Consider the following 25,478-nt stretch of genomic DNA (forward strand, 5'->3'; position numbering starts at 1 on the left):
CTTTTAATTTTTTTAAATGTTTATTTTTGAGAGAGAGAGAGAGACAGAGCGTGACGGAGGAGGGGACAGAGGGAGAGGGAGACACAGAATCCGAAGCAGGGTCCAGGCTCTGAGCTGTCAGCACAGAGCCCGATGCGGAGCTTGAACTCCTGGACCACGAGATCATGACCTGAGCTGAAGTCGGATGCTTAACCGACTGAGCCACCCAGGTGCCCCCTACAACAGATGTTTCTGATACACAGCAAAATCTGGTGTGAAGTAAACCCTGCTGAAAACGCTTTGGGGACCCCAGACGGACTGCCTCTGTTGCTTTCAGGTTAGAGCCCAGTCTGTTGGTCTGCCTTTCAAGGCCCTTCATAACCTTGCCTCAACTCGCTTTTCCCATCTCCACTGCCCACCTCTCCTTGCCCACTGTGGCAAGTGGATGGCTCCAGTATGCTATGTGAAGTTATTCCTGCGTTCCGGACATCCCCTCCGCCTGGAGTGCCCTTTTCCACGAACACCTGGGAAATCTGGCTACTCCTTTACAAGGCAGGCTCCCTCTGGGTTGGAAGGAATCTCTCCGGCCTCAGTGTTCCTATTATCCTTGTGCGTTACAGCCAGCCTCCTATTTCTAGATTGTGAGCTGCTCGAGGTCAAGAGTATGTCTGAATCAATTTGATCTCTTCCACAGGGTTTGGCAAATATTTCCCAAATTGATGTTTCAAGGATTTGAATAAAGCTTTATAGCCCAGTTACTTTCTAACTTATGGAACTGGCAAAATCCAGCTGCTTTTCCTTGACCTTTCCTAAAGTGGGACTAATTCCAAAGGAGATTTTCCTATTTCTGGCCTTCATTGGGTCATTTTCGATGCTGACTGTGCACAGAAAGCTTTCTTGGTGGACTTCCTTTGCCTCAGTGTCATAGTTACCTACAGGAAATGGGAGAGAACAAAATACCAGCTCTCTGCTGGTTTTAACTCAGTGTTCTCCGCAGCCTGCAGAAGAATCCTGAGATCAGGGAGCATGACACCTAACATAAGTGGCAGAGCTAGACTCTGAACCCAAGTCTGATTCTAGATCTGATGCTCTTACTGCCTCTTTCAGAGGTTGGACATACCCTTTTGTAGGCCAAACGCCCAGAGAGCCTACTGTAGCCAACTCTAAAGGAAGGGTGAGTCGTTCTGAAAACATGTATACAGTAATCGGTCTGGCACTTGAAAATGTACTGCAGTGTTTACTTGTCCCCACAGATCCAGAGCCTGGTGACAGTATCTTTGTTCTGCACATCAGGGCACAGGACTAGAGGAGTTCAGTGATTCTGCAGGTCTGTGTGACTCCCAGCTTACTCACCGTAGACCACACTGCCCCCCACCCTGCCCCCTGAGTCATCCTGTGGACCTGGGATAGGACCTAGATGAGTGGCTCCATGCAGGAATTCCTTCCCAGCATTTCTTAGGAAAGGTATGTTTTTTGAATCCAGAATCCCCAAAAAAATCACTTGAGGAAATGAAAAACAATACTAAAATTATCTGTGAATACTAACGCTTAAAAGCATAAAGATGTTAACTGGTTTGAAGGAATCTATCAAATCAAAACAGAGCAAGAAATACCAACACACGGAGTTGAGGGTGGAGGGACCCAGGGCAGGAGAGAAATGGTTACCCACCAATGAATCTTGCTTGCGATTGTTGCCATGTCCCAGGTGTGTCTGTCGAGCCCTATCTGCTGCAAACTGAGTTATTTGTACAAATAAGTTAATACACATAATATACTTTATACAAATCCTATGAGCTTTGTTTGAAGAAATAAGCTTTGGAAGCAAAATAAATTTTAATTTAGCAATTTTGACACGTGATTCCATGTATTCTTAACCTTGCTAGGATATTTGAATGTTACTTGAATACTAGCCAGTAATGTTCCCTGGAGGTTTCCAGTGTCTAAATATTCCCTATAGGCTACAGTTCTTTGTAGTTACTGCTAAGCTTAATATTCCTGTTAAATTTTTTTCAGATATCTATGATAATGGGGGGGGGGAATGTTTCAAGTATTTCAAGAATAACTTGTGATTTAGAGAATTTCTGAGAATTCTAATTTCTTGCTCCTAAATTCCAAAGTAAATATTGTTGTAAATTTGTAATCAGTAACCTAGACTACGAAGAACCAGGCACTCTCCAGCCTGGGCAGGACCGTTGTTTTCAGGAGGTCTATATAGCTGTTCACTTTGGAACTTGGACTAGAACCCAGGTCTCTTGACCCCTCAGACCATTCACTTTTCATTCCATCACATTGCTGGCAGCCCAAAGAATAATCCCACCCCCTTACACCCTGGCTTCAGCTGTGGTTTTGTTCCAAGGGCAGCTAAAAGGCTGAACCAGAAACCATGGTAGAAACAAGTGGGAGCGACGGTTAATGAATTTTTTTAAGTGCAGACATGAACATTCAGGGTGATTAACAGGCTACACTTTGTCCCTGTAATTACAGAATCCATTTGAACCAATGACCTGAACCTCCCTATAGCTGATTTTTTTCTTATCTCTTCATGCCTATTTTTCTCTCTTCCAACTGTCCCAAATTTAGACAAGTTTAAAGTAATAACCCATCACATCACACGTATATGTAGAAGGGTTTCCTCCAAACACCTGGGAGCTAAACTCAGCAGGGACTATTGCTGGCATCTGGAGGGTGAGGAAAGCAAAGGCACCTGCTTGGAGTGGCATAGGCCATAAACACCAGATTTCTCGGATTGTGTGACTGCGTGCATTAAGTAGTTTTAGAGCGGCTGTACGTTAACTATTTTAATAAGGTCAGTTTGAGGTCATTCCCCATCTTTACTTCATGGCCCTCAGCTGTTTGTTGCCCCCATGGATCAGGTACTCACAGTAGAAAAAAAGTTCCACATCCTGTTGGTGGTAAAGGTGAGAATATTGTGGGGAGAATGTGGGAGGGAGGGGTAGGAGTGGCAGGTGGCCAGATGGAGTCCTGTCATGCCTCCTCAGTTTCCAGGAAACCAAGACCAGAAACCAGACCATTCCTCCCGGTACCCAACAGCTGATAGACGGTTCATTCACCAGGGAGAAGATAGTTAATTTTTCAAAGGGAGCTTTTAAATTATAAATCACACATATTAATTATAACTTTAATATAACAAATGTTATTAAAAGCAGCAATTCAAAACCATAAATCTTTTCAAAGGTGCACAGGGTTATTATAAGGTCAGTTGGCAGTAATGCAGCTATTATCTGCTATGAATGAAATGCTGGGGTGTGGAGCCAGGGTGGCCTTCCCAGGCCTTACGCTGACTTCCCAAGTGAGGAAGACACCCCCTCCCCTCTTCCGGCCCAGAGTCTCTCTGGAGCTTGAGTAGAGAAGGTACAGGTGCACTGTGGCAGGCCTTGCTCATCCAGTGCTTTCCCAGACCTAGAAAGCCGAAGCCAGGCAGGAAGCCACAGACTGGATGCCGGGTCCCACACCCCTGCTAGGCTGGGGCTGGCTTCTCGGCTCCCCTTCCATCTGGCCCCAGCGGGGGGGCTTCCGTGGCAGCAGCTGTGGGGCTGAGAAGGGAGAGAACTGGGCCCAACCCCAGCTGTTCCCTGCCTGGGTCCTGCTGGGGAAGCAGAGGGGAGTGGGTGGGCCACGTGCAGGAGGTGAGGTCCCGTGTGAAAGGCACTATAGGAGCTGAGGTTTAAGGCAAGGGGCGTCTGAACAATCTCAGGGACTCCATGATGCGCACAGCTGGGGAGGGCTGGGCACAGCCACGGAAAAACCAGCTCCCCAGGCCCGCTGCCCCCACTGCCGCCCCTTCGTTCACCCACTTTCGCCTTGCAGCTGGCAGCCTGCAGAACTCAGCCAGGCTGGAGGCCACGGTGGCAGTTGGCAAGGCTGGTCCCCATCTGGTCCACCCCCTGCCCTAGTCAAGGCACTTCTTCCTACTTTCCAATCAAGTGGGTCAGTTTCTAATATCTCTGGAAGCAGCAAAAATGAGGGGTCCCCTCCCCTTCTCATTTTTGGTTTCCCTCCAGATGGTATGAGTTGTAATGTCAGTTCTAAGAATTCTACTTATGCCCCCGCTTCCCTTTGGGGGGACTGAACAACACAAGCCTTTTAAAAGTCCCAACCTGTCCCAAAAAGTGATTGTCAGTCTCAGGGTGCGGCAGGGGGTGAGGAAGAGGGTGTGCGCCCTCCACGCCTCCCTGTGGGGTCCTAGCTGGTTCATGGGCAGGACGAAGGGGCCGGAGCTGGACTTTCACAGTTAGTTGCAGCACAGGGCCCCTGAAGAGGGCCACGGGAGAGCAGAGGGCAGGAGCCAGGCTGGCACCGGAGGGAGCGGGGTGCGCGTGTGTGCGTGCGGGTGGTGTGTAGGCTGCGAGGGTGAAAGCGCACGTGTGGATGGCAGCTTCTGTGAGGGTGGGTATCGCTCGGCTGGGTGTGAGGTGGGTCTGGGGGTGGCAGGCACAGGAGACAGCCTGAGGTCTCCTTTCCTCCCCCTTCCTGTCGCGCAAGTTTTTGAGGCCAGGACCTCGGCAACGATGAGGGGCGGGGCCAGAGAAAGGACCAGCTCTGGGACCTCGACACCTGCCGACACCTGCAGCCGTACTAACCGGGCTCTGGTGTTGGTGCCTTGAGGCAGAGACCCAGACTCTTGGCTCCTGGGATCCCGAGAGCCCCGGGGTCTCTGCCTCACCGGCAGAGGCAGCCTCCCACTCTCACAGCATGGAGGGGCAGCAGAGGGGGGAGGGAAAAGCTCGGAGGGGCGTCCTCTTCACCTTCAGCCATGCTTGAAGGTTCCCGTTCGCACACCGTGGTCCCTGGGACGACCGGCTGCCCGCGGGTCAGCTGTGAAGGACATCCGGTACGGGGACAGCCATGTGTGCGTAGGTGTGTAAACACCCCCCCCCCCCCCAAACAGGGTAGGAGAGAGGTAAAGGGACACAATGGGACGAAGAGAAAGACTCGGGCCTCAGGGAGAAGGGTCCTAGCGCCACGGGGACACACATTCAGTTACAGGTAAACGGTTGGAGGGAGAGTGTGAAGACACTGAGTGACAGCCAGTGGGACCTTAGACACACAGGCAAAGGGGTGGCGAGCCTGACGAGGCCCAAGAGCGGAACAGGCACGCAGAGAGGCGCCGGCCTGGGCCTGGCAGGCAGGCGGGAGGGCCTTTCGGCCACAGGCACTCGCAGCTGTCTTGCTTTCCTCCCCTGCCCGGGCCTGGAGAGAACGGGCTGCCGGCATCCCCTGGGGCTTGTCAGTAAGGGGTGGTCCCTTCCCACTCCACCAGGTACTGGACCTTGCCCTCGGGCGTGACCCTCCTGGCCAGCACCTGGTACTTCTCCCCACAGGCTAGCCGCCCGGCCGCGCCAAAGTAGTTGGTGATGGAGGACTTCAGGTGGGACAGGGATGAGTCATCCTCACTGATGCTCTCGAAGGTGTGGCTGTCGACGCCCTCGTCCGGCCGCTCGGGGCCCAAAGCCCCCTCCGCGCTGCTGTCTGAGGGGCAGCGTCCACCCGGCTCGGCTGCCCGCCGTTTTGCCCGCAGGGGCACGTACGCTTTGGCCGCCAGCTTCCTCTTGCGGCTGCCCACTGTCCGTCTGCGTCAGGGTGGGGGGAGGAAGACGGCGGGAACGGGGTGGAACGATGCTGACCAGCCCCTCTCCCTGAGGCCCCTCCCGGGCGCCAGGCACCGGGCCGGGCCCCAGGGGGCTGCAGCATCTCACCACCGTCCTCACCACGGTCCCAAGGAGGCCGAACAGGAGAAGCCACCAGCGGGCGAGTGGCTGAGCCAGGCATTCAAACCCGGGTGTGTCCGGCTCTAAAAGTGCACACTCTCCACGTAGGACCTCAGCACTGTGGAGGGGTGCCACCCTGCGCCTCCCGAGTGCCACGCAGAGGCCTCGCCTGCACCTGCACTGCAGAGGCCCTTCCCTGGGGAGTCGGAGGGGGTGGGGGATGGGAGGGAGGGACTGACGGGCCTCGTACCCAGAGTCTTGGATTGCAGACAGACAGATGTACGTGGGCGACACACACACAGACGAAGAGACAGAGGTGGTGGGGAAACACAGAAGAGGAGGCATGTGTTCACAGATGCTTAGAAGCCAAGCCCCGGGGAGCTTGTGAGAACCAAAGAAACGAGAGGAAATAACTACAAATCCAGAGGCAGCAAAGGAGACCGACAACTAGAGATGCTCTGATAGACGCCAAGGCACAAGAGTCCTCACATACAGTCACAGGAGCCTCCCGTGCTGCTGAGCACCAGCTACTGCCACACAGGCTGCACCCTTGGCTAGGTCTCCAGGCACTTCTGTCCCTTCTCCCAGACCCCAGACCCTGCAGGATGCCATCTTCCCCTCCCTCAGGCTTCCAAATCAGTGGCTCTTTTCCTTAGTGACCCAGAAGACAGACACCAGATTTAGACAGCCAGGAAGCAGGGGACCCTGTAGTCAGGGGTAGAGACAGGCAAAATCATGGCAGGTAGAGCCCTAGAACCGAAACTGCTCGGCCACAAGTGTCACATAACCTGCAGCTGATGAAGAGCCACCTGAAGGCCCACATCAGAACCAGATGGTCCCGGGCCCCAAGCTTGACACCCCAGCACACAGAGTGGGCCACACGGCACCAGGGGGAGGCGAGGCGGCAGGGGGACGACGGACAGGGTCCATCCTGCGGGAAGCTCACCTGGAGTCATAGGAGAGGCTGGTGGAAGCCGAACCGGAAGTGCTGGCGGCGTCCGTGGAGTCCACGTCGGAGAAGAAGGTCTGGCCCGAGCTGGCGCTGCGAGGGGGGAGAGGGTGAGCCTGCCGCCGGCCCTCGGCACCCCTTGGGACCCTCCAGTCGGCCCTGAGCGCCGCCCCCTTCCCCCGGCCCAGCGAAGGCCCGCCTTCCCTCCACCGCGCTTCCCACCACCGTGCCTGCAGGGGCTGCTCCTCGGCCTGTCCATCTCCTACGCAGCGGCCTCCAGAGCCCGAGGAGCCTCGGGACACTAGAGGAAGCCTCCCCCCACACCCGCCCCCGTGGCGAGAGGTGCACTAAGGAGCCTGGCCACCGCCACCTGGGTGCTATATAGACCCAAAGGGCTTTCATTTCCAGCACCCGTTCGAGCCTCCTAACAACCACGCGGAAACAGGTGGGAGGTGCAGAGAGGCTGGAGGACCCTGACGCCGCAGTCAGTAATTGGTACGTAGGGGCCGCAGCCCAGGCCTGACTGAAGCCCTTCCTCTCCTTCAGGAAGCACCAGCTGGCCTTTGACACTTCCAGAAACAGAACAGTGGGCTGTGTGTCCCCTCCCCGTGGGTGTACTGAGCATGAGGAGCTATGGGGATACACAGACAGGAGCACCCAACACAGCCTGGGGAGGGCCAGGGAAGGCTCCCTAGAGGAACGGGAATGCAGGGTGGCCAAAGTAATTCTGGTATATGGTGTGAGGGCAGGGAGAAGCAGGACAGGGGCTGGACAGGTAGGGAGGGCCCAGGCGAGGCGGCCTTTGACCCTGCTCTGGGGAGCTGTCCCTGGGAGCCCCGCACACCTACAGCAGGAGGATGTCGTGCTGAAAGTTCTATCATGGGAAGACCCGTCAGGCAGCCTAGTCAGTAGGCCTCATGCAGCATGGACCCTTTTAACTAGAATGACCCAAGGGACCTTCCACTCCCTCAAAAGGCTCTCTCATTTGCCCCTTCCAGAGCCTTCCTTCATTGCCAGGGAATGGAGGTCTCACTGCTTGCCTCTACCCCACGCTCCAGAACAGCCCTCTCTGCCGGGTCCCTCGTTGGTACCTTTTTAAACTCTGAATTTCGTCCAGCGAGAAGTCAAATATGCTGGCCAGGTGGTGGTTGGTGCTCCAGGCTGAGGTAAAGTCACTCTGTGGACACAGGAAGGAGCAGGAAGATGGGTCAGTGAGCATCAGACCCGCCCCCCACAGCACCCTCTCTGCTGAGGGCCACACAGGGTTTCTGAGGGCTGGGCCTCCCGGGGGTTAGACTCGTCACTCGCTCTTTATTCTGTCTGACCAGGGAGCCACATCAGACCGTTTCTAGCCCTGTCCCTAGCTGAGCACATGGCCTTCCCAACTCTGGGCCACAGTTACCTGAACCGCAAAAGGTGGCCAGCGACACCTGCCGTGCTTCCCTGGTAGAGGTGTTGGGAAGCACAGAAGAATGAGATGTTGGCTGTAAAAGCAACTTGCTCGCTGTCAGGTGACAGGGAGGTGTGAGCATCGCTAGCATTCGTCCTCCAGGGAGGGCTGCAGCAAGGATGCGGGGCCAAGGAAAGACTGCTCCGGAGCCCTGGGTCTAGGCTGGGCTCTGCCACTGGCTGAGGTGTGACCTCAGGAAAGTCACTGTCCCTCCCTGGCACTCAGTGTCCCCACTGGACTGTGGAGGTGAGGATATTACCTACCCTGCCCCGCCCCCTTTGGCTTCTCAGGAGAGTTTGGGGAGAGAAAGCAGTCGTGGGAGAGTGTAGGGAGAGAAAGCGGTGGTCTCAAAGTGCCTGGTTTTTTGCTTGTTTTGCTGCAGAAGGAACTGGCTTTTCCTTTAAGGGATGTGGGAGAGTCCCTGGGGCCTGGGGTGCTTAGTTTCCTGCAGAGGAATCCCTAATTAATGTGCTGACCGTGTGTGTGAACGTGGAGAGCAAGAAAACAAGAAACTAACACTGGGAATAGCATCTTCCAGCAAAAACTTTGATCTTTTTCTTCTATAAACTCGCCTTTTCTGCTGCTGGAATTCGTGAGGCAACAAACTGTGGAGACAGAAAGGGGAGAGGGTGGCTGGGTCAGAGCCTGAAGGCCCGGAGGAAGGAGAGGCAGGGCTGGGGTCACAGCAGGGCGGGTAGGGACAGGCGCTCCTTCACAGGGCTGTCTGGGGAGGGCACATCCTCCAGGCAGCAGGTGTAGGAGGGTGCGGAGGGGGGTGTGGTGGGCAGAAAAGAGGGAAGGATGTTCTGCCCTGGGCGCCCAGGATGAGGGGCTCAGCTTGGCCAGGAGAGCTAGGGACCCCGTACACACTCTCGCTTCCTCTTCCCTCTCTGCCTCAGCTCTAACCCGGCAAGACGGGGCCTCACGATCTGCCTTTCCCTCCAAGCAAGGCAATAGGGGCCGCGGTGGAAGAAATCCCAGATGGGGGATCAAGTCCAGCCGCTGACTGGCCCTCTCAGGGTGCCTCCAGCTGGGCCTAACCAGGTGGAGTTCTTCCCTGCTCGCTTGGATGTCACTGTGGTCTCTGGGCCCACCGCACAGCACATAGGCTGGGGCTGGAGCCGGGAGCAGCGGAGACCCCGAGCTCGGTCCCCAGGCACTGACCCAGGCTTGCTCTTTCCTCTCTTACGCAGCTCAGAGGAGGCCACACTCTCAGTGGGCACCAGGCCCTTGTCGGGCAGCAGCTTCCCTGGAGGGTTGGGCGGGACCCGGATGCGCAGGCGGAAGATGCATTTCTTCTTCTTGATCTCCTTGCCACAGAGGAACCTGGGGGGAGGGGGTGGACAGGGGGAGGAGAAAGCTCTGGAGTCTGTCGGTCCATCCTCCTGGGGAGGAGAGTCAAGCATTAAAATTACTCTCTGTCTCCCTGGACCCAGAACTGAAATCCAGAGTTGCCCATGGAGATGCTGATTCCTCAAGGCCTATGGGACCAGGGGTCCCAGGTGGTGGCTGGGGATGTGGCTGGTGGTCCCCCCCATCCTTCCTCTTGCATGTCTGTGGTTCCTGCTGCTCCTCCTCTCCCTCAGCCAGCCCCAAGGTCACCTTCTATCGGAAGTTCCAGCTTTCAGTGGAACTGCTATGGCCAAGACACTGGATCCTGCACCATTCTGTTCTCTGGTCTCCCCAGGGAGACTGGAAACACCTCCAGGTACTTCCCTCATCCTTCCAACACTAGCCGAGCTGCCATGAGGTGAAGAGGTGACTCAGACAGTCCTCCCCCTCAAGAGACTATCTACAGGGAGGGCAGGAAGCCCCACTACTCAAGAATAGTGAGAAGGCAGAAGGAAAATAGAGTGGCTAATTCTGTCTAGCGATGTCTGGAGAGGTTTCACAGAAGCAGGGACCATGTCCTATTCCTCCCTGTGTCCTCAGCATCCACAAAGGGCTGACGCAGAGTAGCAGTTCAATAAACAGTTGTTCCTGGGGGCGGCTGGGGGGCTCAGTCGGTTAAGGGTCCAACTCTTGGTTTCGGCTCAGGTTGTCATCTCACGGTTCATGAGTTCGAGCCCTGAGTAGGGCTCTGTGCTGAGTGTGGAGGCTGCTTGGGGTTCTCTCTCTCCCTCTTTCTCTGCCCCTCCTTCTCTCCCTCTCTCCCTCTCTCGAAAACAAATAAACGTTTAAAAAACATAAAGCTGTTCACGGAACAAATGAGTGAAATGGATGGAAGAGCATCCTAGTCAAACAGAGGGATCTGAGCAAAAGCACTGAGTGGGAGAGCAGTGCATTCAGAATGGCTGACACCCAGAATAAAGCAAAGAATCAGTGGCAGAAGGAGTGGGCAGAGTCTCATCATAAGAGGCCTTGAATGCCGTGCTCAGGAGCCTGGGCATTCTGTGCAGGAGTAGCAAGGGATGTGCCAGATGTAGGTTCTGAGGAGTCAGAAGTCTGGAGGGGAAAACATGGTGCTGGGGACAAGCTAGGAGGCTGTGGCCCACCCAAGAGACGATGAATGGAACCTTCAGTGCCTGGCCCAGAACCACAGATGGCCAGAGCAGGACGGGCCCTCAGAGATCAGGGGTGTACCCCCTGTGGAGCCGAGCCCAGGGCCAAAATGCATCAGGTCACTGGAGTGCTCAGGGGAGGCATCACAAAGGAGGTGGAGTGCTCCCTGGATCTTGAAGAATGGGTAGGACTCATCTAGTCAAAGAGAAGGGGCAGGACACCCAGGCTGGAGCACAGGCTGAGCAAAGACCACGAGGCCGGAAGATGCTTTACACCCAATCCCACCTGTTGGGGGGAGGGGGGGGAGGGCCCATGCACGCGCTCCCTTCCCAGCACGCACCGGCTTTTGTAACTGTTGAGCGCATTGAGGAGATGCGGTCCTCGGTCCGTCACGGGGGTGCTGGTGAGCTGAGGGAGAGCAGCCAGCAGGATAGTCAGACCCAGGCACATGGGGGCCCCTGTCCCCTCCCTGCAATCTCCGGGTGAGGACCCTGACTTCCTCCAGGATTCCAAATCTTTTCACCTCTGAGCTCACTTCTCCCTCTGGAAATGGGGAGAGTAACTCCCATCCTAGATGTATCAGGAGCTTTAAAAATGCCCATGCCCTTGACCCAGTAATGCCACGCCGTGGGATCTATCACAGAGATCTAACGTGAAACACAAAGCTTTAAGTACAAAAATGGTCACTGCAGCGTCGTTCCTAATGACGGGCAAATATGAAACGTGGGCAAGAAACTACCTGCCCAACAGGAAGGAAAGCACTAAGTAAACCATGCTAGAAACCAAGGAAACCATTAAAAATGTTGCTGAAAACTCTTTCTGGAATATGGAAACGTATTTATGATATAATATGAATTGAAAAAAAAAGATGATTTAAAATTTTACTTACTGTATAACCTAAGCCAAGGAAAAAGGAAAAACAGACACAGAAGAAAGGATGGAATACATTAGTAGCAGTTGTTTCTGTGTGGTGTGCTGGGTAGGTGACGTTTTAAAGTCTACTTCCTTATGCTTTTTGGCGTTTAACAATTTTTCTATCAGGAACATGTATGTTCTTTTTATATATCAGGAAAAAAGTTATTAAAAACACCAGCTCTATCTGTCTTTTAAGGCTTTACCACACGTATGGCTTTTATAAATCATCAAACACCATAAATGAAGATGTTGTTATATGAAAAGCTTTTGCAAAGCATAAAGGGTCATCCTTTTTAAAAAAATTGTTTTTGGTAAATTCCTGTCTCATCAAAGAAAGATTTCTGGCAGTCAGTAGAGAATATGCCCCACTCTGGAGTGGTAGAGAGGATTCTTAAGGCTGCTGTGAGGGAAAAACGGGCATGGCCCCACCATGAGAGAGGTTGGGATGCCCTGGCTCCAATCCTGGCTCAGCTCCAAAGCTGTGCTGGCCACCTCTGACCTCCTGAAAGTCTGTGGTTTGTTACTTTACTGCCCAGCTCCCAGGCTCGCAGGCTCCCGCTGACCACTTCTGCTATTCAGAGTAAGATCAGCAGAGGGCAGGCCCACTTCAATTTCCACTGCAGCCAGGTAATCTGGAGCAGGTCCAACATCTCTGTAGGGAGCCCTGTTGCAGCCAGATCCACCCCCGGCCCCCTGCTGCTGAGTCAGGGTGGCCCCAATCCGCCCGCTGCCAAAACCCGGGTCAAGGAAGCCCCTCGCAGGGCAAGGGCTCAGAGGCTTGGACCAGGGGATGTGGCAGCTGCAAGGCTCTAGGTCTTTCTCCCAGCCAACAGCCCTTGCAGGCAGGTGGTGCTGCCGAAGGGTGAGTCCTCAAGAGACCCCGACACCAGTCCTGCACTGTGTGACCCTGGGCAAACCTCTCACCTCTCTGGACCTCGGTAAGCCCACTGCGGAATGAACTCTGGCCGTTCTGCCTTCCCGTGGCCCTGCATACCTTGCCAAGCTGCAGGAGCTCCCAGTGGTGGTTGACAAAGGCCAGAATCTCCTCAAAGTCAAAGTACTTCTTCTTGCTCTGCACCCCCAGGTTGTAGAGGGCCAGGTGAACCACATCCACCCTGGGCAAGGGGGTGAGTAGGTGGGGCTGGGGTGAGGCGGCAGCCTGCCCAGCCCGGGCTGGAGCCTCCGGGGCCCAGGCTGAAGGGCAGGGGCAAGGCTGGGACCTGGTGGCTGGAAATGGAATTGTTCCCGGAGGGAGGTGGGAGCGGAGCAGCTGGGAGGGGACAGGGGTGGGCCTGGCCGAGCGAGCCCCCCCGTCTCACCATCGCAGGGGCAGCCGCTCGATGTACTCCGGGCCCTGGTTACACACGGAGCAGAAGAACAGGTAGAACCTGGAGGAAGGTGGAGAGAGGCCTGTGGTGGCAGGGGCTGACACCCCACCCTAGCCCAGCCCTCGCCCACCCTTGCTCCCCACCGGCCTTCCCACAGTGAGTGCTGTCCTCGTTCCAACGACTAGTGGTCCCTGCAGGAGGCAGCGGCTAGGACGGGGCAGGACACAGACCACACAATACTTCCCGACCTTCCCCTATGCCAAACTCTTTCCCAAACGCCGTTATCCCAGAGTGTGGCTGAGTTCAGAGCCAGCTGAGCTAGGCTGGGCTGCAGTGGGCACCCTCTTCCCCTCTGAGACACACACACACACCCACGTGCACACACACGCAATCACAATCCTGACACACCAACCAAGACACGCAATATCTGGTGTGACACACAGAAGCCTTCTGTTAGCTTAGCCCCATTCATTAGAAGCCAGATCAATCATCCAGCTCCCAGTGGCTCCTCTAGTAGCCTGGGTAGGGGTGAGGCAGGGCCTCCTGCATCCCTCCCCCTCCGCCCAGACTCAGGAAGGGACTGGGGCTTCGGGAGGTGGGGCTTTGTCTAAGGTCCCCGACAAGTCAATGGCAACTGGGGCTGTGGTCCGGCACAGCCCTCTACTGAGAAGGCCTCCCTCACCCTGAGCTGCCTCCCATGGACAGGCGCCCACCTCACAGACCCCCACCTGCGTAGGGCCTGGCAGGCAGTCTGAAAGAGCCACCGCCACCGCTGTCCCCTGTCCCCTCAAGGCTGAAGTGGATCAGATTAGCACCTACCGGTCTCCGAACATCATGGGCTCATTGAGGCACTGGGTGCAGGCCTCGTGGAACCACTGCCTGCACCGGTAACACTGCAGCATCCGCAGGTACCATCTGGAGAGCCAGAGGAGCCAGGGTCAGCCAGGCCCACACTGCTAGCCAGGCATCAGCCTCCGCAACCTCTCCCAACACAAACTTGCACTCCACCGGGGGAAAAGGAAGAGAACTCACAGTTACCGAGCACTTAGGCTGGGCCAGGGGGAGGTCCAGGGAGCAGGCATATGCTATATTGTTTGATCTCACCCTCTGGTAAAAGATGGGCCACTGCCCTAATTTTATAGACTCCGAGCTTAAATGGCTTGCTCAAGGTCACTCAGGAAGCAAATGGTGGATGGTGATTCAAACCCTGGCCTCCCTAACTTCAAAGCCTGCCCTCCTCATGACACAGTCGGAGTCCCCATCTCTGGACTGGGCCCCACACACAGCTTCTCAAAAACTACCGCAATGGGAAGGTCTGCCCTAGAGACTTGGCAAGAATATAATGGCTCCTGTAAGCTCCATGGGCAGCACCATGTCTGGTTTTTCTCACCCAGTACTGTATCTACCCTGTCATGGCCATTCAACAACTATGCACTGAATATGAACAAAGAGCAAAGTGGTATTTCCTCACTGACAACCGATGCTTCATTCATAACTTGTCAGGTGCGGTCCATGGACCGTGAACATCAGAATCACCTGGGGTCCAGGTTAAAATACGAGGATTCCTTGGCCCACTCCAGACCTACTCAATCTTTTGCGGGGGCGGGGGGGGGGGGGAGGGGGGCGGGAGATGCACTAAGAACCACTGCCTCAATTCTGTTAAGGTCTCTATAAGCATTTCTTCCTCTGTTATCCTATAGACCTCCCCACACCCAGGGAAGTTGATGGGGCCAAGGTAATTAATCCCTTGGCCTGCTAGGCTGGATAAACCCAGCCTTCAGATACCTACTGGTTGTCAACAGAGCTAGGGGCTAAGATTCAGGACTTTAGGGCATCCCATACGGATATGTCCTGAGGGCAGAGTCCCCATCTGTCACTTCTGTGGTTCCTGCCACAAGGTCTGGTGCAGTCAGGCCAAGAGAGCAGGCTCAACCCCCCATGGCTACAGGGAGGCCCAGGCTGGCAAGGAAGAATCAATCAAAGACTCCTGTCCTATAGTCAGGGCAAGAATCCCGTCCACAGCATCCCTGACATATGACCCCCTACCCCTGCTTGCACACTTCCAGGCCAAAGTACTTTAATGCCTCACCGGCAGCCTGTTTCATTGGCTCGGACAAGAGCAAGGTTTACCTTCAATTCCATGCACCAGCAGTAACAGCTAACATTTATTAAGTGCCTTCCAAGTAACAGGCACTGCATGAGCCTTTATGTGAATTGATCTAATTGCACCCTGTCCACCACACCGTATAGCGGGAAAACTGCGATGAGGACTGCACTCAGGAGCTGCACACAGCCCCAAGGGGCTGGGAGGATCTGGACACTTGGGGCTAGGCTCTTAGCCGCGCTTCCACACTTCCTTCCCTTCCTGGAGCCACACAGCCTGAGCTCCAGCCTCGCTCCCTCGGGCCCCGCCCCTCCGCGGAGCCCCCGCCCACCTCCCCGCCCCCGGAGGCCCCGCCCCCGCGGCCTTACTCTCCGGGCCCGCCGCAGTAGCAGTAGCACTGCTGCTGGTTGGTGCGGTGGGGCGAGTCCCACTCGAGCTCTTCCGGCTGGTAGGACAGCACCATCTTCACGGCCTGCAGCGTCCTGGCGATGGCGCCCTTCTTCAGCGCGCCGCCTTTCTGCGGGGAGATGAGGGTCCGGCTCAGCGGCGGGGTCCGGGTGGGGGGTGGGGGGCGCAGCCACACAGGTCTGCGTGCGGCCAGCACGGGGGAAACGCTGACTCGGGGACCCGCAATTATTCCAACGTTGTCAGAAACGCAAGAAGCTTTTTCTTATCGATCCCAAATCTATGCTCTCTCCATCCCAGAAAGATCTCTATTAACAACAGTATTAGTAGTCGCACGCTGCAAGAAAGGTGACAATAATAACCAATAGGTACTGAGGGTGGCTGCTTACATGGATTTTGTCTTTTGATAGTAGAGCACCATTTATTGGGGGCCACCTACCCCTGGCACCAACCCATATCCATTTTACCATTGAGGAAACAGGCTTGGGGAGGCTAAGGAACCCTGCCAAGGACGTACCGCTCCCTGGTCAGTGGCAGGAGGGCTGTCTGCCTCCAAAGTGCAGGCTCTGTGACCTGCTGTCAGGTGGGAGCCCAGGGAGTCCAGGCTCCCAGACTGGCGTGGGGAAAGGCAGGGGCTGCAAGGGGGGAGGGCTCACCCGCACAGCCAGGGCGAAGATGCAGCGTCGGCAGAACCAAGGTGTGAGCAGGGGCCGGTCGGCACTGCCTGCTATAGGGATGTGGCACTGCTGGTGGTAACCTGAGGAAGAGAGGGGGCTGCTGAGCGCCCACAGGGAAGCACTGACCCCAAGCCAGGCAGCCCAAAGGCCACAGGGCTGGGGAGGGTGGCAGCAGCTAGGAGGAGCCGGGTGCCTACCAGCTGCCAGGGCACTGGCAGGCGACGCTCACCAAGGCAGCCAAGTTGGCGTCCAAGCAGGCGACTAAAAGACAGCCTGGGACCCAGTAGGGGAGGCACGACAACCTGGCTTAAGCCTTTGTGCCCCATCTCTCCACCCTCCTCTCTACTGGGTTAGGGGGAGCTCCAAACTGCATACCTTGTCTCACTTTCCTGGAGCCCCAGCTCTCCCCAGGGGTCACTTCCCTGGGCCCTCATTCCCATGGACTGGCCCCCTGTCACTCTGGAGCTCCAAGAGAAACGGGAAGCCGGCTAAGATCCCAGTAGCGAGGCATATGCCATTTGGGGCCAGTGCGGGTGGGGGCCTCCCATGTGCCCTGCTCACCACACTCACCCAAGCCACACTTCCCACAGATGAGGATCTCATTCAGCGGCCCTGAGGTCTTCCCCAGGCAGATGTTGCACTTGGGCTCCTCCCCTGGAACGCCAGCTGAAAGGGAGAGAGGGAGGCCCTCGGGGTCAGGTTCTGCTCACTAGCAGGACTTAGAAGAGTTTAAAAAAATCACCCTCCAGTTCCTGAGCCTCTACTGGACGTGGCGCTGGGCCCCATGGGCCAACTCACTGAATCTCAACTACTCTGAGGTACCTATTATCATTAGCCCATTCTAAAGGTGGGGAAATTGAGGCTCTGAGAAGTCCCAGAAGTTAAGTAGGAGAGGTCGGATTCAAACCCATGGCTCTTTAACGTCAACTCCTTTGTTCTTTCTGACCATATCACGCTGCCTCTCCTGCCTAATTTAGCTTGTTTGTTAAACAAAATTTTATGTTAATAATAATAGAATGTTCTAATGAAACTCCATGTTCTTACCAATAATTAAGAACTCATAGCCAGTCTTGTTTTGCCTATATTCCCACCCACTTTCTCCTCCTGTATTACTCTGAATCACTTCCCAGATACCTAATCATTTTCTGAAAATATTTCAGTATGTATCTCTGAAAGATTAGGATGTTCTTTTAAAAAACAAAAACATAACTACAGTGCCTTTATTGCACCTAAAAATTAAAAACGGTTTCTTACTATCACCAACAAATTTGGTGACTATTCACATTTCCAATGGTCTCTTATATAAAAATATAGTAAGTTCAAGTATGTTCAACTGCTTTTTTTATTAACCTTTTTTTTTTTTAACATTTATTTATTTTTGAGCGACAGAGCACAAGCAGGGGAGGGGTGGAGAGAGAGGGAGACCCAGAATCTAAACCTGCACAGAACTGTCAGCACAGAGCCCGAAGCAGGGCTCGAACCCACAAACTGAGATCGTGACCTGAGCTGAAGTCGGATGCTTAACTGACTGACCACCCAGGTGCCCCACAAATGTGTTCAACTGCTTCTAATCTACAAGTTCTTTCTCATCTCTTTTTTTCTCTGCTTTTTTTTTGCGGGGGAGGGGTGGTTATTGTTGAAGAATAAGTGTATTTATGTGTGAAAGGTTTGCGTGAATAAATTAATACATTTTGAAACATGTTTCTGTCTGGTTCCCCCCAGCCAACTAAAAGTTTTGTTAAGGGCAGAAATGGTAGCTGCTCCTCACGATATCCCCAGGACCTCATAAAGTGTGTGGCACATAACACGTGGTCAAGACATGTTTGTTGAACATGAACACGCAGTCTCTTGCCTCTTATCCCACAATATGCCCCCAGGCAGGGGCTGCACTAAGCCCGCACTGGCTTCAGGAAGTAAAGCCACTGATATAAACCAATAAAGCAACAAGCTTAAGTAATCGATAACTACGGCTTGCTCAGCCTTGTGCTCTCATCTTGGGCACAGCCAAGGACAGGGCCCCATCCTGCCGGTGAGGCACAGTCGTCTGGAGGGGGAGACAAGCTGTTCCCCAGGGGCGGTGGCACACGTGTGGTCCCTGGCACGTGCAGGACCTTCTACTCAATGTCTGCTGAGGGGTCTTTCTCACCTGTTGGCTTTCTGGGTCTTCAATAAGAGGGTAACTTGGGAGAAGAGCTCCTCATTGCTTTGAATCTCTGTATTATAAATTGAGGGTGAGGGGAGCTTGGAGAAGAACCTCCAAGTCTACATTAGCCACAACATCTTAGAGAAAAGGGCAGTTTGGAATCTCTACAAACTGGCTGGGTTCTGCGGCCTCTACTTGGCAGGCTCCTTGAGATCATTTCTTACAGTAACAAATTCTTTAGAGACTGCCTCCCTGTAACTCCGGAGCACTGGGCTAAGAGTTCTACGTGGAGTCTCACTTAACCACCCTGGGAGTCCAGTATTTTCATCATCTCCTTATTGTTCAGATGAAGAAACAGGCTCAGAGAGGTGTCGTCACTTGCCCAACGACACACAGCTAGCCAGCAGCGAGCTAAACCTTGGTCCGAGGTCTACTAAGCCTCCGCTTGGAGCTCCACGTTGGAAATATGAGAGTGCCGTGACTGCTTAGCGAGGTCTGTCGTGTCCGTGGGAAGGGATAGCGGTGGCAAGACAGGAAGATGTCAGCTCTCCAAGTGCAGGGGTGGCACCCAGCCCAGCTCCCTTTCGCCCCCGAAGCTGGTCCAGCCCCGCGTAGGCATGATCATCTTCACCCTGCCCGGTCCGTCTCTGCTCTCCTGGCTTTCCACCGAGGCTAGAGCTGCCTCCGCTCGGTTTCCTCACACGGGGGTACAGCACACTGTGCTCACGTCTAGAGGTGCCTGTCTGGATTGCCTGGACCCCTCCCCGTTCCTAGCCCCAGACTGACCCACAGCTTCGTGCAGCAGGGGGTGAAGCACAGCAAGAAAGCAGACACGGGCCTGAGACCCATCCCAGTTCTCCCGGCACCTTCCCGAACCACCTTCTCCGCCTTTCCTGCCTCCCTTGTGACAGGGGAGACATGGGAGTAATCAAGGGCATGACAGATGTCAGAAGCCCTTTTCCGTGTAAAAACACAACCAGCCACCTTACCGTCTTCTCAGGTGGGCTTGGTGGGGAGTGGGGAGACAAGGCCAGGTGCCAGGAGTGCAAGAGAGAAGGACAGGAGGACAAAACGGAAGTGGAGGAGGAGAGAGGGCCAGGGACGGGGCAGGGGGCCCAAGCTCTTAGGAGTACTCACCATGCTGTATGTCCTTCCACAGGACCCAGTATTTGGAATTATCTTCAAAAGTCACCAGGCAGCTCTGCTTAGAACTACTGACCTGGGGCACGGAGAGGGAGGGGTAACGTGAGAAAGTGGCTGGGGAAAAGCCACTGGGACGTGGTCTTCCTCTCCCATTTCTGCCCCTGCAGGACAGAGAGATTACACCCACTCCTTGCGCTCCAGAAAGCAGAGCTGGGCTGGAAGGGGAAGGAGGACAGCAGTTCCTGGTAGTGCGCGCCCAGTCCCTGGAGCCGCACGGTCAGGGGCCAGGGGACCACAACTTGGTGGAAATGCTGAGGACAGCACAGGCCAGGTGGTCATCTGAGATCCTCTCCAACCTGCCTTTGTTTTGTTCTGTAGGATAGCAGAGCTCTTTTCTAAAGACCTGGTTGGATGATGTTGGCCCTAAGGACGGCACCTGCAAGAGCAGACTCTGGCTCCTTCCATGTTCATCTTTGGAGGATGAGGGGGATGAAGGGAGGCCTAGGCCAGAGGATGAGCAGAGAGGCTGAGCCTCGGAACTGGGGCCCGGGAGGAAAGGTTTACCCTCTTGATCTTCCCGAGGTAATACAGTCCATCCGTCCAGCGGCACAGCACATACTGGCCCTCCGTCAGCTTGGACATCAGGTCTTTGAAGTTGTTCTTGGCTTTTGCCAGAGCCCCCTTGTTGGGGAGGTGGCTGGTGGCACCATAGGAGTCCCGAGCGCCTGGGTCCAGAGCGCGATTCTCCATCAGCTTCCCCTGACACTGGAAGAGAAAGAGAACAGGGTTTTTACTCCTCACTCCCCTGCTCCAGAAGTCCATCCGGGGAAGGAAGGAGACTACCACTTACGAAACCCGGGCTATGTGCCAGGCACTTCTATTATCTCACTGGAGCCTCATGACAACCCTGCGAGGGAGACATTATTACTCCCATTATACACAGAAACTGAGGCTTGGCAAGGGAAAGTGGCCAGTGGGGCAGAGGCAGAGCTGAGATTCATAACCAGGTGGGCTGATTCTAAACCCCACCTCTCTTTCCCACCCATACCATGCTGCTTTCTAAAGACAACGAACCCCTCAACCATCCACAGAGTGGTCTCCGCACCCAGGGGGCCTGAATCCCAGGCTTAAGACCCTGAAGCTCTCTCCCTTAAGCAAACGGGCTATCTGAGTGGAGGGTCTTCTCCAGGGGAGCAGCGGAAAGTTTTCACTCTCCCCCCTCTCTGCCCCTGCCCTGAGATCTGGCCCAAGGAAAGTCACCTAGGAAGGAAAATTCCTAGCTGGCTTGTGACCCGGTATAGACTGGCCACCTGTGTCTTTTGTAATCCCCCTTTCTGTTCTCAATTATGAGGTGATTTAATGAAAACCAATTCTGGGACATTTAAACTCACTATGCTTCTACTCAGATGCAAATGTGCTCCACACAGTGAAGTCACTGCTGGTCACTCTCTGCACACCTGTCTCTCTCACCATCCTACGACATGTGCCACTGCCCCAATGCTCTCTTCTTTCTGCTAATGGTACCACTGATGGTCCCCAGAACCCGAGCATCTTTAGACTTCTCCAACCAGTGAATTGCCACAGTCGGCCAACTTCAAGCCTAGTGAATTCTGGCATCTGGCCCCTCTCTTCCAAGCCCATTTTGGTTCAGGCCTCTTTTGCTTGGGCCATTCATTCATTCATTCATTCGGTAACTGGTTCGGAAGGCTCACTTCTGCTGGGTACTAGGAAGGGGAATGAGACACCAGCGCCCAGTGCAGGTCACTCCCTGCTTTCCTGTCTCCTACCAGACTCTTCCCCAGGGCCCCCAATTCCCTTTCTTAGGCTCCCTTCCAGAAACCTTCTGTGGCTCCCCCATGTCTTCTGCTGGCATTGAAAGCCTTCCCCAAGGCCCCTTCCTCCCCTCTCTGGGCTCACCTGGCTCAGTGCCCTTCCACACACTCCCTGCTGAGCCAAAACACAGCCTTGCACCTCCTACTCTGGTCCCCTCCCCCCGGCCATGGCACCGGCACCTGGTGTTACAATTATTTATAGACAGGGAGAGAATTCTGTGTGTTTTTCTGTGTGAGTGCATGTGCACTCCCGTGAGATTGGGCTTGATGATGTCTGCAGCAGTATGTCAGTGTGTATATGAAATGAAATACATGCGTGCGCATGTCAGGGGCCATGGGGCAGGCAGGGCACTGTTGGGGTCTTGGCCCCCCAGACGATAGTGTGGCCACGTTCCCCTCCACCCCACACACCCATTCTGCCCTTTTCTGGACGGCAGGCCATTCTGCCCTTTTCTGGACAGCAGGGCAGCGCAGGCATTGGGCAGGGTCAGCGCTCTGAATCCCTGCCTTCTCCCTGCCACCTGGCTCCCAGGCGCTGCGAAGTCCCCGCCCGCGGGGCCTGGGCCCCGGGCCGCGGCAGGTTCACAAACTGACACTTCCTCCCCCCTCGCGCCGTTGGGAGCCGGCCCGGTCGCCGCGCCCCCACTGGCCGGGCGGGGGCCCCCGGGTGGCGGCCCCCTCCCCGCGCCTCCATCCTCCCGGGGCGGGCCCCCGCGGGCTGTGATTGGCTGATTCAAACCCATCTGCAAAGAAATGCCTGTTTGCGGGTTCCCGTCGGCGTCCAGTTCAAATCCGCGGCACCCGGAGCGCGGGGCCGGGCGGGGGCAGGAAGCGAGGATGATTCATGCGCCGGGGCCTCTCCCAGGGCAGCCGTTGGCTTTTTAAAAAAGGGTGTTCAGAAGGGGGAAAAAAAAAAAACAACCTTGCAGAGGTACCCCCTTCGGGTTCAAGCGCTCCTCTCTTCAGTCGCTCCGACGCCAAGCCTCCCCCGTCCCAGTCCTGCTGCAGCCTGACTTCGGACGTGAGCAAAATCCCAAATGCCCCCGTCGGTCTCCACCCCGCCCCACCCCCCTCCCCGAACGCGAAAAGTCAAGATTTGGGGCTAGGGAGCAGCGACCTGTCACCCACGCCCCCCTAAGGCTCGGGGACTCGGGCGGGGCTCCCCGGCCCCGCGGACGCCGCTCGCCCCCGTCACAGCCCCAGGCGCGCGGCTCCCCGGGACCCCAACCCCCCCACCCCGACCCCCGGAGGCGCTCGGCCCGCCGCAGTCCGGGGAGATTTCGAGAAGAGGGACGTGTGCCGGGAGCGAAGCGTGTGGCGGGGAGTCCCCGCTGAGCTTACCGCGAGCCTGCGTGTCGGCCGGTCCCACTTGGAGTCTGGCCACCAGGCGCATCGGCGGCGGAGGCGGCTGCGCGCGGCCCGCGGCTGCCCGGCCGAGTGTCCGCCCGTGGGGCCGGGGTCGGGGTCTCGGCGGGGGCGGGGCGGGGCGGGGGCGCCGCGGGGAAGAGGGGGGGTAGGCGGGGGAGGGAGGGGCCGGGGCGCTCAGGAAGGGGCCCCCCGGGCGCGGGGCGCCATCTTTTTCGCGTTTTCCCGCGAATTATTGACGTCCCGCTTATGTAATTAGCGGGGGCCGCGCCGGCCTCGCCATTGGAGCCCGCGGCCGCGGGGCCCCGCAGCGCCTCCCGCCCGCGCCCGCCCCCGCCCCCGCCCCCGCGCGCCCCCGGCCCCCGCGCGCGCATCCCCGCCGCCCCGCGCGCGCATCCCCGCCGCCCCGCGCGCCGGGCGCAGGCACGCGGCGCGACAGCACGGGGACGCGGAGCCCGCCGCGACCCGGCCACGCCGCGGGCACACGCGGAAGCACCGCCCCGCGCCGCTGGAGGAAACACACTACGCAGCGCGCGGGGCGCAGACCTCCCGCTGGCCCAGACGCGCGGCGGGGAGGTGCGGACGCGCACTGGCTGCAGGCGGGGACGCAGGCCCGGGGAGGCCGGACGGGATTCACACACGTAAACACGCAGCAGCCGGCGCTCGCCGCGTGGACAGTCGGGCCGGAGACCAGCGCAAGCATAACGTAGATCCACAGCGCACGCAGCACAGACCAAGTTCCCGACACACGGTACACACGGCACACAATGGAGACACAGACTGGACACAGATACAAGGAGAGACGCAGAGTGTGCTCGGCACGGACACACAACGGAACATGCACGTAAGGTAGACAAACAACAGGCCCACGACACCAGACGCATGGCACACGAACACAACGCACAGGAACGAAACACAAAGATAGAATCGCGAATACATACCAGGCACACAAAGTATAAATAAATGGCACACCGTGAAAGACAACACACAGGGTCATAGGAATAGCTGACTGAGGCACTGGACAGGACTCCAGTCACCTAGAGTCCTTGCCCTGGGGAGGGGGGGGGTGCAGACTTGTCCGTATCCAGACTCACTCTGTGGGGGTGGGGTGAACACTTGCAAACAACCCCCCACCCCATCCCTCAGCCCTCCTCTGACCTGCTACCGTCGCGTTCTGCAGACACTCCGTGGAGTCTGGGGGCAGTGTGCACATCGTGGGTGTGGTCAGTGGGCATCCGCATCCCAGCCTTCCATGTTCACTGTCAAGTTGCCCACCATTGGCCCTTTGCCTCCCCGCCTTGGGCTCTGATCTCTCCGGCTGGCTGGCTCTGCCTTCGGGATGCCAGTGGTGGAGATTATGGAAGTAGAAGCTTACCTCTGGGTCTGAAAGGCCAGCTCCACTAATTGCTGGCCGTGGGACCCTGAGTTTCCTTATCTGAATAGAGTTGCTGTGAAGATCAGAGTTGACATTTGCACAGTCCCTGGCACCCTGCGATCCTTGTAGTTTCAAGGAATTACATATTCATTGAGTGCACCCTGGGGGGACCTAGAGCTTGGAGCCACGGGGGGCCACAGTCTCAAGGGGGAATCAGGCTTTGACACAACACACACATACAAATATGAGGGGTATGGTGCAGTGATCCAGAAGTGGAATTGGGAGAGTCCAGGCTTCAAATCCAGCTCTGCCTCTGGGCCAGTATGGGATCTTGGGTAAGCGAGTAGCCCTTTGGGCTGTGTTTCCACATCTGTCCAAAGGAGTTGTTAACACCACCCCATCTCAGGCTGTTGCATGGATGAGGTTAAAATCAGACTATGAATGAAGGTTAAAATAACATAATGAAGGAGCAGGTACATTTGTAAAGGAAAAGGTATGCAAAGCGAGTTTTTTTTAAAAAATATTTATTTAGTTGAGAGAGAGAGAGAGACAGAGTGTGAGTGGGGGAGGGGCAGAGAGAGAGGGAGACACAGAATCTGAAGTAGACTCCAGGCTCCAAGCTGTCTTCACAGAGCCCGATGCGGGGCTCGAACCCACGAACTGTGAGATCATGACCTGAGCCAAAGTCGGTCACTTAACTGACTGAACCCCCCAGGCACCCCTAAAGCGAGTTGCCAAAACAGTACAAATTAGGAAATAATAAATGCCACCAGAAAAGTATGATGGCACCAGTGATTACTTAGAGGCAGCTCTGACTCTGAATCGAGAAGAGAGTATAAATTTCACGGGGAAAGTGGCAGTAGGTAGAATGCAGAAATAGGGAGGTGAGCCTTCCAGGAGGAGGGAACAGCATTGCAGAAAGCCTGGGACAGAGAAGGTTGTGTTTATGGGGCTGGAGTTCAGGTGGATGGAGGGAAGCAGTGGAAGGTGAGGTCGGAAGAGAAAGAAAGTGGAGCTGAGTTTGGGGTTGAACTTGATTTACAGCCCACAGGCAAACCAGGGCCACTAGCAAGGTTACAAGCTAAGCTTTGGATGTTCTAGAGAGAGCTTCGGGAAGTGCCATGATCTGAATTTGCTTTGGGATCTGGCAGAAGTGGGCTGAAAGTGTGGACAAACAAGAAAAAGGCAATCCAATGGCTAAAAAAAAAAAGGGGGGGGTGTTTAAAAAGGGTTAAGGAGGGGCGCCTGGGTGGCGCAGTCGGTTAAGCGTCCGACTTCAGCCAGGTCACGATCTCGCGGTCCGTGAGTTCGAGCCCCGCGTCGGGCTCTGGGCTGATGGCTCAGAGCCTGGAGCCTGTTTCCGATTCTGTGTCTCCCTCTCTCTCTGCCCCTCCCCCGTTCATGCTCTGTCTCTCTCTGTCTCAAAAATAAATAAACGTTGAAAAAAAATTTTAAAAAAAATAAAAAGGGTTAAGGATATCAATGGGCCATTCACAAAAGAGGAAACCTAAATGGCCAAAAATATGAAAAGAAGTTCAACCTCACTGGCCATGTGAGACATGCAAACGAGAAGAGCCTGTGC

At 55.7% G+C, this 25,478-nt stretch overlaps 1 protein-coding gene across 4 annotated transcripts; it reads right to left on the reverse strand.

The window, feature by feature from the left end:
- Positions 1 to 3,104: 3,104 nt before the first annotated feature.
- On the reverse strand, positions 3,105 to 22,833 carry PHF19 (PHD finger protein 19). Of its 4 annotated transcripts, XM_086683864.1 has the most exons (16): positions 22,498 to 22,618; positions 21,914 to 22,033; positions 19,889 to 20,089; positions 19,319 to 19,400; positions 16,609 to 16,704; positions 16,018 to 16,118; positions 15,325 to 15,473; positions 13,672 to 13,767; positions 12,844 to 12,912; positions 12,519 to 12,639; positions 10,950 to 11,017; positions 9,272 to 9,433; positions 8,625 to 8,712; positions 7,749 to 7,834; positions 6,655 to 6,750; positions 3,105 to 5,570 (listed from the first exon to the last, which is right to left on the reverse strand). In XM_086683864.1, exons 3-16 carry the CDS (start codon positions 20,072 to 20,074, stop codon positions 5,228 to 5,230), a joined length of 1,743 nt encoding a protein of 580 aa, XP_086539990.1. In that variant the 5' UTR covers positions 20,075 to 20,089; positions 21,914 to 22,033; positions 22,498 to 22,618; the 3' UTR covers positions 3,105 to 5,227. The 4 variants fall into 4 exon arrangements, with proteins under 4 accessions (XP_086539990.1, XP_086539989.1, XP_086539992.1 ...); XM_086683863.1 differs by lacking the exon at positions 21,914 to 22,033 and having other exon boundaries at positions 22,498 to 22,833; XM_086683866.1 differs by lacking the exons at positions 21,914 to 22,033; positions 22,498 to 22,618 and adding an exon at positions 21,361 to 21,891.
- Between the last annotated feature and the right edge of the window lie 2,645 nt (positions 22,834 to 25,478).

The sequence above is a fragment of the Puma concolor genome, chromosome D4, assembly GCF_028749965.1.
Source record: "Puma concolor isolate L17-30 chromosome D4, mPumCon1.1.hap2, whole genome shotgun sequence".
Taxonomy (NCBI): Eukaryota; Metazoa; Chordata; class Mammalia; order Carnivora; family Felidae; genus Puma; species Puma concolor.